We start from the raw sequence: 13,477 nt of genomic DNA, 5'->3' as shown, positions 1-13,477 counted from the left end.
TCTGTTTCACCGTGGGTATGAGGTGCCTCTCCTTGTATGCATCTCTGTTTCACCGTGAGTATGAGGTGCCTCTCCTTGTATGCATCTCTGTTTCACCGTGGGTATGAGGTGCCTCTCCTTGTATCCATCTCTGTTTCACCGTGGGTATGAGGTGCCTCTCCTTGTCTGCATCTCTGTTTCACCGTGAGTATGAGGTGCCTCTCCTTGTATGCATCTCTGTTTCACCGTGGGTATGAGGTACCTCTCCTTGTCTGCATCTCTGTTTCACCGTGGGTATGAGGTGCCTCTCCTTGTAGGCATCTCTGTTTCACCGTGAGTATGAGGTGCCTCTCCTTGTAGGCATCTCTGTTTCACCGTGAGTATGAGGTGCCTCTCCTTGTATGCATCTCTGTTTCACCGTGGGTATGAGGTGCCTTTCCTTGTCTCCATCTCTGTTTCACCGTGGGTATGAGGTGCCTCTCCTTGTCTCCATCTCTGTTTCACCGTGGGTATGAGGTGCCTCTCCTTGTCTGCATCTCTGTTTCACCGTGGGTATGAGGTGCCTCTCCTTGTCCTCATCTCTGTTTCACCGTGAGTATGAGGTGCCTCTCCTTGTCTCCATCTCTGTTTCACCGTGGGTATGAGGTACCTCTCCTTGTATGCATCTCTGTTTCACCGTGGGTATGAGGTGCCTCTCCTTGTATACATCTCTGTTTCACCGTGAGTATGAGGTGCCTCTCCTTGTATACATCTCTGTTTCACCGTGGGTATGAGGTGCCTCTCCTTGTATACATCTCTGTTTCACCGTGAGTATGAGGTGCCTCTCCTTGTCTGCATCTCTGTTTCACCGTGAGTATGAGGTGCCTCTCCTTGTCTCCATCTCTGTTTCACCGTGGGTATGAGGTGCCTTTCCTTGTCTCCATCTCTGTTTCACCGTGGGTATGAGGTGCCTCTCCTTGTCTGCATCTCTGTTTCACCGTGAGTATGAGGTGCCTCTCCTTGTATACATCTCTGTTTCACCGTGAGTATGAGGTGCCTCTCCTTGTCTGCATCTCTGTTTCACCGTGGGTATGAGGTGCCTTTCCTTGTCTCCATCTCTGTTTCACCGTGAGTATGAGGTGCCTCTCCTTGTCTGCATCTCTGTTTCACCGTGAGTATGAGGTGCCTCTCCTTGTATACATCTCTGTTTCACCGTGAGTATGAGGTGCCTCTCCTTGTCTGCATCTCTGTTTCACCGTGGGTATGAGGTGCCTCTCCTTGTCTCCATCTCTGTTTCACCGTGGGTATGAGGTGCCTCTCCTTGTAGGCATCTCTGTTTCACCGTGAGTATGAGGTGCCTCTCCTTGTCTGCATCTCTGTTTCACCGTGGGTATGAGGTGCCTCTCCTTGTCTCCATCTCTGTTTCACCGTGGGTATGAGGTGCCTCTCCTTGTATACATCTCTGTTTCACCGTGAGTATGAGGTGCCTCTCCTTGTCTCCATCTCTGTTTCACCGTGGGTATGAGGTACCTCTCCTTGTCTCCATCTCTGTTTCACCGTGGGTATGAGGTGCCTCTCCTTGTATACATCTCTGTTTCACCGTGGGTATGAGGTGCCTCTCCTTGTATGCATCTCTGTTTCACCGTGGGTATGAGGTGCCTCTCCTTGTATGCATCTCTGTTTCACCGTGGGTATGAGGTGCCTCTCCTTGTATACATCTCTGTTTCACCGTGGGTATGAGGTGCCTCTCCTTGTATACATCTCTGTTTCACCGTGGGTATGAGGTGCCTCTCCTTGTAGGCATCTCTGTTTCACCGTGAGTATGAGGTGCCTCTCCTTGTCTCCATCTCTGTTTCACCGTGGGTATGAGGTACCTCTCCTTGTCTCCATCTCTGTTTCACCGTGGGTATGAGGTGCCTCTCCTTGTATACATCTCTGTTTCACCGTGGGTATGAGGTGCCTCTCCTTGTATGCATCTCTGTTTCACCGTGGGTATGAGGTGCCTCTCCTTGTATGCATCTCTGTTTCACCGTGGGTATGAGGTGCCTCTCCTTGTATACATCTCTGTTTCACCGTGGGTATGAGGTGCCTCTCCTTGTATACATCTCTGTTTCACCGTGGGTATGAGGTGCCTCTCCTTGTAGGCATCTCTGTTTCACCGTGAGTATGAGGTGCCTCTCCTTGTCTCCATCTCTGTTTCACCGTGGGTATGAGGTGCCTCTCCTTGTCTCCATCTCTGTTTCACCGTGGGTATGAGGTGCCTCTCCTTGTATACATCTCTGTTTCACCGTGGGTATGAGGTGCCTCTCCTTGTAGGCATCTCTGTTTCACCGTGAGTATGAGGTGCCTCTCCTTGTCTCCATCTCTGTTTCACCGTGGGTATGAGGTGCCTCTCCTTGTATACATCTCTGTTTCACCGTGGGTATGAGGTGCCTCTCCTTGTCTGCATCTCTGTTTCACCGTGAGTATGAGGTGCCTCTCCTTGTCTCCATCTCTGTTTCACCGTGGGTATGAGGTGCCTCTCCTTGTAGGCATCTCTGTTTCACCGTGGGTATGAGGTGCCTCTCCTTGTCTGCATCTCTGTTTCACCGTGAGTATGAGGTGCCTCTCCTTGTCTCCATCTCTGTTTCACCGTGGGTATGAGGTGCCTCTCCTTGTAGGCATCTCTGTTTCACCGTGAGTATGAGGTGCCTCTCCTTGTCTCCATCTCTGTTTCACCGTGAGTATGAGGTGCCTGTCCTTGTCTGCATCTCTGTTTCACCGTGGGTATGAGGTGCCTCTCCTTGTATACATCTCTGTTTCACCGTGAGTATGAGGTGCCTCTCCTTGTCTCCATCTCTGTTTCACTGTGGGTATGAGGTGCCTCTCCTTGTCTGCATCTCTGTTTCACCGTGAGTATGAGGTGCCTCTCCTTGTCTGCATCTCTGTTTCACCGTGGGTATGAGGTGCCTCTCCTTGTAGGCATCTCTGTTTCACCGTGGGTATGAGGTGCCTCTCCTTGTCTGCATCTCTGTTTCACCGTGGGTATGAGGTGCCTCTCCTTGTCTGCATCTCTGTTTCACCGTGGGTATGAGGTGCCTCTCCTTGTATGCATCTCTGTTTCACCGTGGGTATGAGGTGCCTCTCCTTGTCTGCATCTCTGTTTCACCGTGAGTATGAGGTGCCTCTCCTTGTATGCATCTCTGTTTCACTGTGGGTATGAGGTGCCTCTCCTTGTCTCCATCTCTGTTTCACCGTGGGTATGAGGTGCCTCTCCTTGTCTGCATCTCTGTTTCACCGTGGGTATGAGGTGCCTCTCCTTGTATGCATCTCTGTTTCACCGTGGGTATGAGGTGCCTCTCCTTGTCTGCATCTCTGTTTCACCGTGGGTATGAGGTGCCTCTCCTTGTCTGCATCTCTGTTTCACCGTGGGTATGAGGTGCCTCTCCTTGTCTCCATCTCTGTTTCACCGTGGGTATGAGGTGCCTCTCCTTGTCTCCATCTCTGTTTCACTGTGGGTATGAGGTGCCTCTCCTTGTCTCCATCTCTGTTTCACCGTGGGTATGAGGTGCCTCTCCTTGTCTGCATCTCTGTTTCACCGTGAGTATGAGGTGCCTCTCCTTGTCTCCATCTCTGTTTCACCGTGGGTATGAGGTGCCTGTCCTTGTCTGCATCTCTGTTTCACCGTGGGTATGAGGTGCCTCTCCTTGTCTCCATCTCTGTTTCACCGTGGGTATGAGGTGCCTGTCCTTGTCTGCATCTCTGTTTCACCGTGGGTATGAGGTGCCTCTCCTTGTCTGCATCTCTGTTTCACCGTGGGTATGAGGTGCCTCTCCTTGTCTGCATCTCTGTTTCACCGTGGGTATGAGGTGCCTCTCCTTGTCTGCATCTCTGTTTCACCGTGGGTATGAGGTGCCTCTCCTTGTATGCATCTCTGTTTCACCGTGGGTATGAGGTGCCTCTCCTTGTATACATCTCTGTTTCACCGTGGGTATGAGGTGCCTCTCCTTGTATACATCTCTGTTTCACCGTGGGTATGAGGTGCCTCTCCTTGTCTGCATCTCTGTTTCACCGTGGGTATGAGGTGCCTCTCCTTGTATGCATCTCTGTTTCACCGTGGGTATGAGGTGCCTCTCCTTGTATACATCTCTGTTTCACCATGGGTATGAGGTGCCTCTCCTTGTCTGCATCTCTGTTTCACCGTGGGTATGAGGTGCCTCTCCTTGTATGCATCTCTGTTTCACCGTGGGTATGAGGTGCCTCTCCTTGTCTCCATCTCTGTTTCACCGTGGGTATGAGGTGCCTCTCCTTGTATGCATCTCTGTTTCACTGTGGGTATGAGGTGCCTCTCCTTGTCTCCATCTCTGTTTCACCGTGAGTATGAGGTGCCTCTCCTTGTATGCATCTCTGTTTCACCGTGAGTATGAGGTGCCTCTCCTTGTATGCATCTCTGTTTCACTGTGGGTATGAGGTGCCTCTCCTTGTCTCCATCTCTGTTTCACTGTGGGTATGAGGTGCCTCTCCTTGTCTCCATCTCTGTTTCACCGTGGGCATGAGGTACCTCTCCTTGTATGCATCTCTGTTTCGACGCCAAACACACTGATGCTGTATCTGACCAAAACGTTACATTTTGGTCTCATCTGACCAGAGCACCTTCTTCCAATCATAATTTAAATGATGTTTGGCAAACTCCAAGCGCTTGCGTCTGTGTCTTGGGGTCAGAAAGGGCTTTCTTCTGGCAACCCTTCCAGAGAGCCTGTGGTTGTGGAGGTGGCGTCTGTGTCTTATGGTCATTAAGGGCTTTCTTCTGGCAACCCTTCCAAAGAGCCTGTGGTTGTGGAGGTGGCGTCTGTGTCTTGGGGTCAGAAAGGGCTTTCTTCTGGCAACCCTTCCAGAGAGCCTGTGGTTGTGGAGGTGGCGTCTGTGTCTTGGGGTCAGAAAGGGCTTTCTTCTGGCAACCCTTCCAAAGAGCCTGTGGTTGTGGAGGTGGCGTCTGTGTCTTGGGTTCAGAAAGGGCTTTCTTCTGGCAACCCTTCCAAAGAGCCTGTGGTTGTGGAGGTGGCGTCTGTGTCTGGTGGTCAGAAAGGGCTTTCTTCTGGCAACCCTTCCAAAGAGCCTGTGGAGGTGGCGTCTGTGTCTGGTGGTCAGAAAGGGCTTTCTTCTGGCAACCCTTCCAAAGAGCCTGTGGTTGTGGAGGTGGCGTCTGTGTCTGGTGGTCAGAAAGGGCTTTCTTCTGGCAACCCTTCCAGAGAGCCTGTGGTTGTGGAGGTGGCGTCTGTGTCTGGTGGTCAGAAAGGGCTTTCTTCTGGCAACCCTTCCAGAGAGCCTGTGGTTGTGGAGGTGGCGTCTGTCTGGTGGTCAGAAAGGGCTTTCTTCTGGCAACCCTTCCAGAGAGCCTGTGGTTGTGGAGGTGGCGTCTGTGTCTGGTGGTCAGAAAGGGCTTTCTTCTGGCAACCCTTCCAAAGAGCCTGTGGTTGTGGAGGTGGCGTCTGTGTCTGGTGGTCAGAAAGGGCTTTCTTCTGGCAACTCTTCCAACGAGCCTGTGGTTGTGGAGGTGGCGTCTGTGTCTTGTGGTCAGAAAGGGCTTTCTTCTGGCAACTCTTCCAAAGAGCCTGTGGTTGTGGAGGTGGCGTCTGTGTCTGGTGGTCAGAAAGGGCTTTCTTCTGGCAACTCTTCCAAAGAGCCTGTGGTTGTGGAGGTGGCGTCTGATGGTGCTTTTTGAACCCTGGTGACCCCAAGACGCCACCAAGGCCTGCAATTCTTTCACAGTGATTCTTGGGGATTTTGTTGCTTCTCTCACCATCCTCCTCCCTATCCTGGGGGGCAAAATGCATTTGCATCCTCTACCCGTGAGGTTTTCAACTGTTCCATATCTTTTGAATGTTTTAATAATTGCCCTGACAGTGCTCAGTGGTATATTCAATCGTTTGTGGATCTTCTTGTAGCCATAACCAGATTTATGAAGGTCTACGACCATCTGTCTCTTTTGAACTGACAGTTCTTTTGTTTTCTTCATGGTGTTGGATGACAAAGGGATATTGCATGTGTGTTACCTCATTTTTATACCCTAGTGAAACAGGAAGTGATGTAATGGCTCAATATAGTTCCTTAACACTTAGATCAACTTAAATAAGTGGAATATAATTCCTGGTTTAATTTTGGTAGATGTTATTTACAATAATATTTAAGGGTGCCATTAATTGTGAAACCTTGATTTGGAGGACATTGATTTTTAATTAAATCAATAAATTATTTTGGTGGGTTCCATTGTAACATTAATATCGTACAGTATTTTTCACATGTTGGTATTTTGAGTTTGTCTCTATAATGATATGGTTTATATTGTTTAAAGTATTGTTTGTGCATTGCCAGTCAGGGGTGCCAGTAATGTTGGAGCCCTCAGTACCACGGCTAAGGGCTGTATTCAGGCTGTGATACCAGACTCTATGGAATGGTACACTGTGTATACTGTAAATATATATTTATTGACATGTACAGGTTTATTTTACTAGTATACACAGTGTACAGTACAGGAGTCCATTCATGTAAAGATATCATTATTAGATATCATTATTAGATATCATTAATGGACCTCCTTGTCATTGTGCCAACCAAAAACACTATACAGAAGTTAAATATTGTCTCTCTCTCCCTCTGTCGCTCCCTCCCTCTTTCCCTCTCTCTCTCCCTCTCTCTCTCTCTCTCTCTCTCTCTCTCTCTCTCCCTTTCCCTCTGTCCCTCCCTCCCTCTTTCCCTCTCTCCCTTTCTCCCTGTCCACCTCTCCCTTTCTCCCTCCCTCCCTATTTCCCTCCCTCTCTCTTTCCCTCCCTCCCTCTCTCTCTCTCGCTCCCTTTCTCCCTCCCTCCCTGTCCACCTCACTCTCCCTCTCTCCCTCTCTCCCTCTCTCCCTCCCTCCCTCTCTCCCTCCCTCCCTCTCTCTCCCTCCCTCCCTATCTCTCCCCCTCTAGACGACAGTGATAGAGTACGTGAAGCCGTCTGATCTGAAGAAGGACATGAACGAGACGTTTAAAGAGAAGTTTCCTCATGTCAAGCTGACTCTCAGCAAGATCAGAAGGTATACTACTGTAGTGCGTGTGCGCGTGCGTGTGGTCATGTCCATAGATGTTCAGTATGCTTAGTCTTACTCTAATCCTAACACCTGCCTTTCCTCCCCCCCTATCCCTCCCCCCTCTCCCTCTCCCTCTCTCCCTCCCCCCTCTTCCCCCCCCCCCCCCTCTCTCCTCCAGTCTAAAGAGAGAGATGCGTACGGTGGGTGACGACTGCGGCCTGCAGGCGGTCACCGTGGCGATGGCGTTTGTTTACTTTGAGAAGCTGGTCCTGCAGGGGCGACTCAACAAACACAACAGGAAGTTGGTCTCTGGAGCCTGCGTGCTGCTCGCCGCTAAGATCAGCAGCGACCTCAAGAAGCAGGACGTCACTCAGCTCATAGATGTATTGTCCTTTTTGAATGACATAAACCTCAAAATGTTTTGTCAACCATCTATGTATGCTACATGAAGCCTTTATGTATGCTATATGAAGACTTTATGTATGTTCTATAAAGCCTTTATGTATGCTATATGAAGGCTTTATGTATGCTATATGAAGGCTTTATGTATGCTATATGAAGGCTTTATGTATGTTCTATAAAGCCTTTATGTATGCTATATGAAGGCTTTATGTATGCTATATGAAGGCTTTATGTATGTTCTATAAAGCCTTTATGTATGCTATATGAAGGCTTTATGTATGCTATATGAAGGCTTTATGTATGCTATATGAAGACTTTGTATGCTATATGAAGGCTTTATGTATGTTCTATAAAGCCTTTATGTATGCTATATGAAGGCTTTATGTATGCTATATGAAGGCTTTATGTATGCCAAATGAAGGCTTTATGTATGCTATATGAATGCTTTATGTATGCTATATGAAGGCTTTATGTATGCCAAATGAAGGCTTTATGTATGCCAAATGAAGGCTTTATGTATGCTATATGAAGGCTTTATGTATGCTATATGAAGGCTTTATGTATGCATCTTTCACATTCTGCACGTGTATGTGTATCTTTATGGAGTCATACTCTTTGAAAACACAAAGGTCTGGGCTGGTTTCCTGGATCTATTTTAAGCCTATACCTGGTCTCAGAAACTGAGAGCGGGAAGAGGGAGCAGAGCACAGGAGACATTCCAGTGTGTCTTGGCGTCATATTCTTGTTTTAAAACAGATCAGCCGTTATTGGAGACACGATGACATTAGATGTTGAACAGGGACAACTTTCAGTCCTCACATACACTACATGACCAAAAGTATGTGGACACCTGCTCGTCAAACATCTCATTCCAAAATCACGGGCATTTAATATGGAGTTGGTCCCTGCTTTGCTGCTATAACAGCCTCCATTCTTCTGGGAAGACTTTCCACTAGATGTTGGAACATTGCTGCGGGGGACTTGCTTCCATTCAGCCACAAGAGCATTAGTGAGGTCGGGCACTGATGTTGGGCGATTAGGCCTGGCTCGCAGTCGGTGTTCCAATTCATCCCAAAGGTGTTCGATGGGTTGAGGTCAGGGCTCTCCAGGCCAGTCAAGTTCTTCCACACTGATCTCGACAAAACATTTCTGTATAGACCTCGCTTTGTGCACGGGGGCATTGTCATGCTGAAACAGGAAAGGGCCTTCCCCAAACTGTTGCCACAAAGTGGAAGCACAGAATTGTCTAGAATGTCATTGTTAAGATTTCCCATCACTGGAACTAAGGGGCCGAGCCCGAACCATAAAAAAACAGTCACATACCATTATTTCTCCTCCACCAAACTTTACAGTTGACACTCTGCGTTCTGGCAGGTAGTGTTCTCCTGGCATCCGCCAAACCCAGATTCGTCGGTGGGACTTTCAGATGGTGAAGCGAGTTTTACACCACTCCAGCCGACGCTTGGCATTGCGCATGGTGATCTTAGGCTTGTGGGCGGCTGCTCAGCCATGGAAACCCATTTCATGAAGCTCCCGACAAACAGTTATTGTGCTGAGGTTGCTTCCAGGGGCATTTTGGGACTCAGTAGTGAGTGTTACAACCGAAGAAAGACGATTTTTACTCGCTATGCGCTTCAGAACTGTTCTGTTAGCTTGTGTGGGCTACCACTTTGCGGCTGAGCCGTTGTTGCTCCTAGACGTTTCCAATTCACAATAACAGCACTTACAGTTGACCGGGACAGCTGTAAGTAGAAAGCTGGCGTCCTATGACGGTGCCACGTTGAAAGTCACTGAGCTCTTCAGTACAGGCCATTCTACTGCCAATGTTTGTCTACGGAGATTGCATGGCTGTGTGCTCGATTTTATACGTCTGTCAGTCACAGGTGTGGCTGAATTAGCCGAATCCACTAATTTGAAGGGGTGTCCACATACTTTAGTATATATAGTGTATATTAATTATATTTACTCATATTAGGTTGCTAAAGGTCAGGTCTTAGTGTACAGGAAACCCTGTGAAGGATCTGTACGGGCAACAGTAGAGCAACACAACTTTCCTAACAGCTCTCTTCCTCCTCTTCCCTCCTCTTCCCTCCTCTTCCCTCCTCTTCCTCCTCTTCCTTCCTCCTCTTCCTCTGCAGAAACTAGAGGAGCGTTTCCGTATCAGTCGGCGGGAGTTGATCCCGTTTGAGTTCACTATCCTTGTTGCCCTGGAGATGGCTCTGTACCTGCCTGAGAGAGCCATCATGCCACACTACCGACGACTGGTGCAGCAGAACTAGGGCCACACCCACTGCTGCACCCACGTGGACAGGAGCCACGCCTACTAGGGTCTGGAGGTTGGACATGGGGGTGGGGTGAGGGGAGGAGCCACGCCTACTAGGGTCTGGAGGTTGGACATGGGGGTGGGGTGAGGAGCTACACCTGCTAGGGTCTGGAGACTGGACATGGGGGTGGAGTGAGGGGAGGAGCCACGCCTACTAGGGTCTGGAGGTTGGACATGGGGGTGGGGTGAGGGGAGGAGCTACACCTGCTAGGGTCTGGAGACTGGACATGGGGGTGGAGTGAGGGGAGGAGCCATGCCTACTAGGGTCTGGAGACTGGACATGGGGGTGGGATGAGGGGAGGAGCTACACCTGCTAGGGTCTGGAGACTGGACATGGGGGTGGAGTGAGGGGAGGAGCCATGCCTACTAGGGTCTGGAGACTGGACATGGGGGTGAGGGGAGGGGAGGAGCTACACATGCTCGGGTCTGGAGACTGGACATGGGGGTGGGGTGAGGGGAGGAGCCACGCCTACTAGGGTCTGGAGACTGGACATGGGGGTGGGGTGAGGGGAGGAGCTACACCTGCTCGGGTCTGGAGACTGGACATGGGGGTGGGGTGAGGGGAGGAGCCACGCCTACTAGGGTCTGGAGACTGGACATGGGGGTGGGGTGAGGGGAGGAGCTACACCTGCTCGGGTCTGGAGACTGGACATGGGGGTGGAGTGAGGGGAGGAGCTACACCTGCTCGGGTCTGGAGACTGGACATGGGGGTGGGGTGAGGGGAGGAGCCACGCCTACTAGGGTCTGGAGACTGGACATGGGGGTGGGGTGAGGGGAGGAGCTACACCTGCTAGGGTCTGGAGACTGGACATGGGGGTGGGGTGAGGGGAGGAGCTACACATGCTCGGGTCTGGAGGCTGTTGAGGGAATACTCTGCCCCCACACCTGGAAACCATGTGTTTGATACCATTCCACTCCAGCCATTACCACGAGCCCATCCTCCCCAATTAAGGTGCCACCAACCTCCTGTGCTAAGCACCATAAACTCAGAGGCTTACTCACCTCAGTAACGACACTGGTATTTTACTCTCACCTTGAAGAAGTATAAATTACACCGATCAGTCTTCCTACATTTGCTGGTATTATTATCAACATACAGTATATATAATTACTACACATTCTAAACCTGAACGTGGCCATGCTTCCACGTGCCACAAGGGGGTGCTAAAGTTCAGCGGTAGCATTGTTTATCGAACGTGAGGTGTCACACTTTGCAAGAATACCAGTTATGCTTCATATAGGGCTGACCTAAACTGTACTGTACCGTTCAGGTTTTCTTCTCGTTTCACATTGTCCGTTCCAGCAGCTATGGTGGACGTGTAACCAGGCCAGTTTGGTTTGGTCTTCTAGTGGGAATCAGACATAAGAGTAACAAAGGAACCAGGGAAGAACCTTCTCCAGCACCTTCCTGCCAGCATGTTAAAGGGAAAACAAATACAAGAAACATCAGATTTAACAAAAAAAGCAGTTTCATTTATTGATCCTATTTTTTTTATTTTTTATGTTTATTTATTATATTTGATCTATTTCTTTGAAAAATAAGGGATGTTTATATTATAACCAAACCAGTTCATTATTTTGCACCTCTTTGTAGTGTAACTCACAGAAGTCTTCTTCCAGCATTATAACCAAGCGTCCCTTAGTAAAGGTGTCATCCCTAATAGACCCCTATTCCCTAACCAAGCATCCCTTAGTAAAGGTGTCATCCCTTAGTAAAGGTGTCATCCCTAATAGAGCCCTATTCCCTAACCAAGCATCCCTTAGTAAAGGTGTCATCCCTTAGTAAAGGTGTCATCCCTAATAGAGCCCTATTCCCTAACCAAGCATCCCTTAGTAAAGGTGTCATCCCTAAGTAAAGGTGTCATCCCTTAGTAAAGGTGTCATCCCTAATAGAGCCCTATTCCCTAACCAAGCATCCCTTAGTAAAGGTGTCATCCCTTAGTAAAGGTGTCATCCCTAATAGAGCCCTATTCCCTATAGTACTCTTTGTGTATTGAAGTGATGGTGGTGATTATTGCTATGAAAGGAGCCTGATCTTCCTACCCTTGTTACTGAGTTACTACAGCATATATATATATATATATACAGAGATGCAGTGTATTATTCAACTCTATGTTAGAGGTGACATTGACTACAATGATCTAAGCACATTCTATGGTGCGTTGTGTTCCACTTCCTCCTCCGAAGCATGTTTACTGTTTATGTCCGTCTGAACATGTGCCACCGTATATCCCTTTGGTTGGCATCCTAAATGGCACACTAGTGCCTATGTAGTGCACTACTTCTGACCAGAAATAAAGCGGTATATAGGCTGATAGGGTGTCATTTGGGACAAACACCTTGTTAGAATGTTCCGTTTTTAAATTTTTTTTTAATGCATCTTCATTTTACATTCAACTGTTTTAGACTTTTACATTTTGTACAACCATTTATTTATCGTTGTTATTTTCTTCTTCAGTACACTATGAAGGCTATTGAGGTAATATGTCTGATCCTGTATTAATCCTATTGCTATTTCCTTGTCTTTCATTTCAATGTGTTTTTCATTTCATTCAGTGTCTAAGTTTAAATTTTCTTTGAGGGAAAGACAACTTTGCTCAGTCACACTGTTATAATGTTGTGTTATTATGATTATAGCACTTTCATAAACAGTTTAGATTCAGTCAGAAGTTAGGCCTTGGTTAAGATACGTTTTTCAAGTCAGTCAGAAGTTAGGCCTTGGTTAAGATACGTTTTTCAAGTCAGTCAGAAGTTAGGCCTTGGTTAAGATACGTTTTTCAAGTCAGTCAGAAGTTAGGCCTTGGTTAAGATACGTTTTTCAAGTCAATCAGAAGTTAGGCCTTGGTTAAGATACGTTTTTCAAGTCAGTCAGAAGTTAGGCCTTGGTTAAGATACGTTTTTCAAGTCAGTCAGAAGTTAGGCCTTGGTTAAGATACGTTTTTCAAGTCAGTCAGAAGTTAGGCCTTGGTTAAGATACGTTTTTCAAGTCAATCAGAAGTTAGGCCTTGGTTAAGATACGTTTTTCAAGTCAATCAGAAGTTAGGCCTTGGTTAAGATACGTTTTTCAAGTCAATCAGAAGTTAGGCCTTGGTTAAGATACGTTTTTCAAAAAGGGATTTTTTTTTTTTTTGCCACATTCCCCAAAGAGATACTGTGAACAGAATCATACATTTGCAATGTGTTGTCAGACAGTATGGTTCATTTTAACAGTAGAATAGAGTATAGATATGTCCAGGATGGTAGAGTGTGTCTGTGTTGTTATTGCTATGGGTTAACACTGTGAACGTCAGTGGAGTGAACGGTTGTTAGCGCCATCTAGTGGGCAACATTGCAGTAACAGTACAGAGGAGATATCCAATGAATGATGATTTGAGGAAATGGACAATGTTAATAATTTTGATCATTCTACATGTTGTGTTTTTAAATAGCTGTCTGACAGAACACAAACACAACGAATAAAGTGCCTGAGCAATATGACAAGAACCGCATTACAAATGGCATCCTATTCTGTACATATTTGACTACTTTCGACCATAGCCCAATGGGCCCTGGTCAAAATGTGTGCACTATAATAGGGAATAGGGCTCTGGTCTAAAGTAGTGCACTATATAGGGAATAGGGCTCTGGTCTAAAGTAGTGCACTATATAGGGAATAGGGCTCTGGTCTAAAGTAGTGCACTATATAGGGAATAGGGCTCTGGTCTAAAGTAGTGCACTATATAGGGAATAGGGCTCTGGTCTAAAGT

At 47.8% G+C, this 13,477-nt stretch overlaps 1 protein-coding gene and 1 long non-coding RNA gene across 3 annotated transcripts in view; both read left to right on the top strand.

Moving 5' to 3' along the window:
- The window catches only part of LOC120040921 (CDK5 and ABL1 enzyme substrate 2-like), a 91,269-nt gene extending 81,523 nt beyond the window's left edge, over positions 1 to 9,746 (top strand). For both annotated transcript variants that reach the window (XM_038985905.1, XM_038985904.1), the window contains 3 exons: positions 6,906 to 7,012; positions 7,185 to 7,389; positions 9,547 to 9,746. In XM_038985905.1, coding sequence (XP_038841833.1) covers positions 6,906 to 7,012; positions 7,185 to 7,389; positions 9,547 to 9,687 — 453 coding nt within the window. In that variant the 3' untranslated portion in view covers positions 9,688 to 9,746. The remainder of the gene's footprint in view (positions 1 to 6,905; positions 7,013 to 7,184; positions 7,390 to 9,546) is intronic.
- An 802-nt stretch (positions 9,747 to 10,548) lies between these two features.
- On the top strand, positions 10,549 to 12,678 carry LOC120040924. The gene is made up of 2 exons (XR_005475803.1): positions 10,549 to 11,570; positions 11,660 to 12,678. It is a non-coding gene; the product is annotated as an uncharacterized LOC120040924 (long non-coding RNA).
- The last annotated feature ends 799 nt before the right edge of the window (positions 12,679 to 13,477 follow it).

This window comes from Salvelinus namaycush, unplaced genomic scaffold, assembly GCF_016432855.1.
Source record: "Salvelinus namaycush isolate Seneca unplaced genomic scaffold, SaNama_1.0 Scaffold392, whole genome shotgun sequence".
In the NCBI taxonomy this organism is placed as follows: domain Eukaryota; kingdom Metazoa; phylum Chordata; class Actinopteri; order Salmoniformes; family Salmonidae; genus Salvelinus; species Salvelinus namaycush.
The sequence above is the reverse complement of the archived record's forward strand: the minus strand, read 5'-3'. Positions and strand labels throughout refer to the sequence as shown.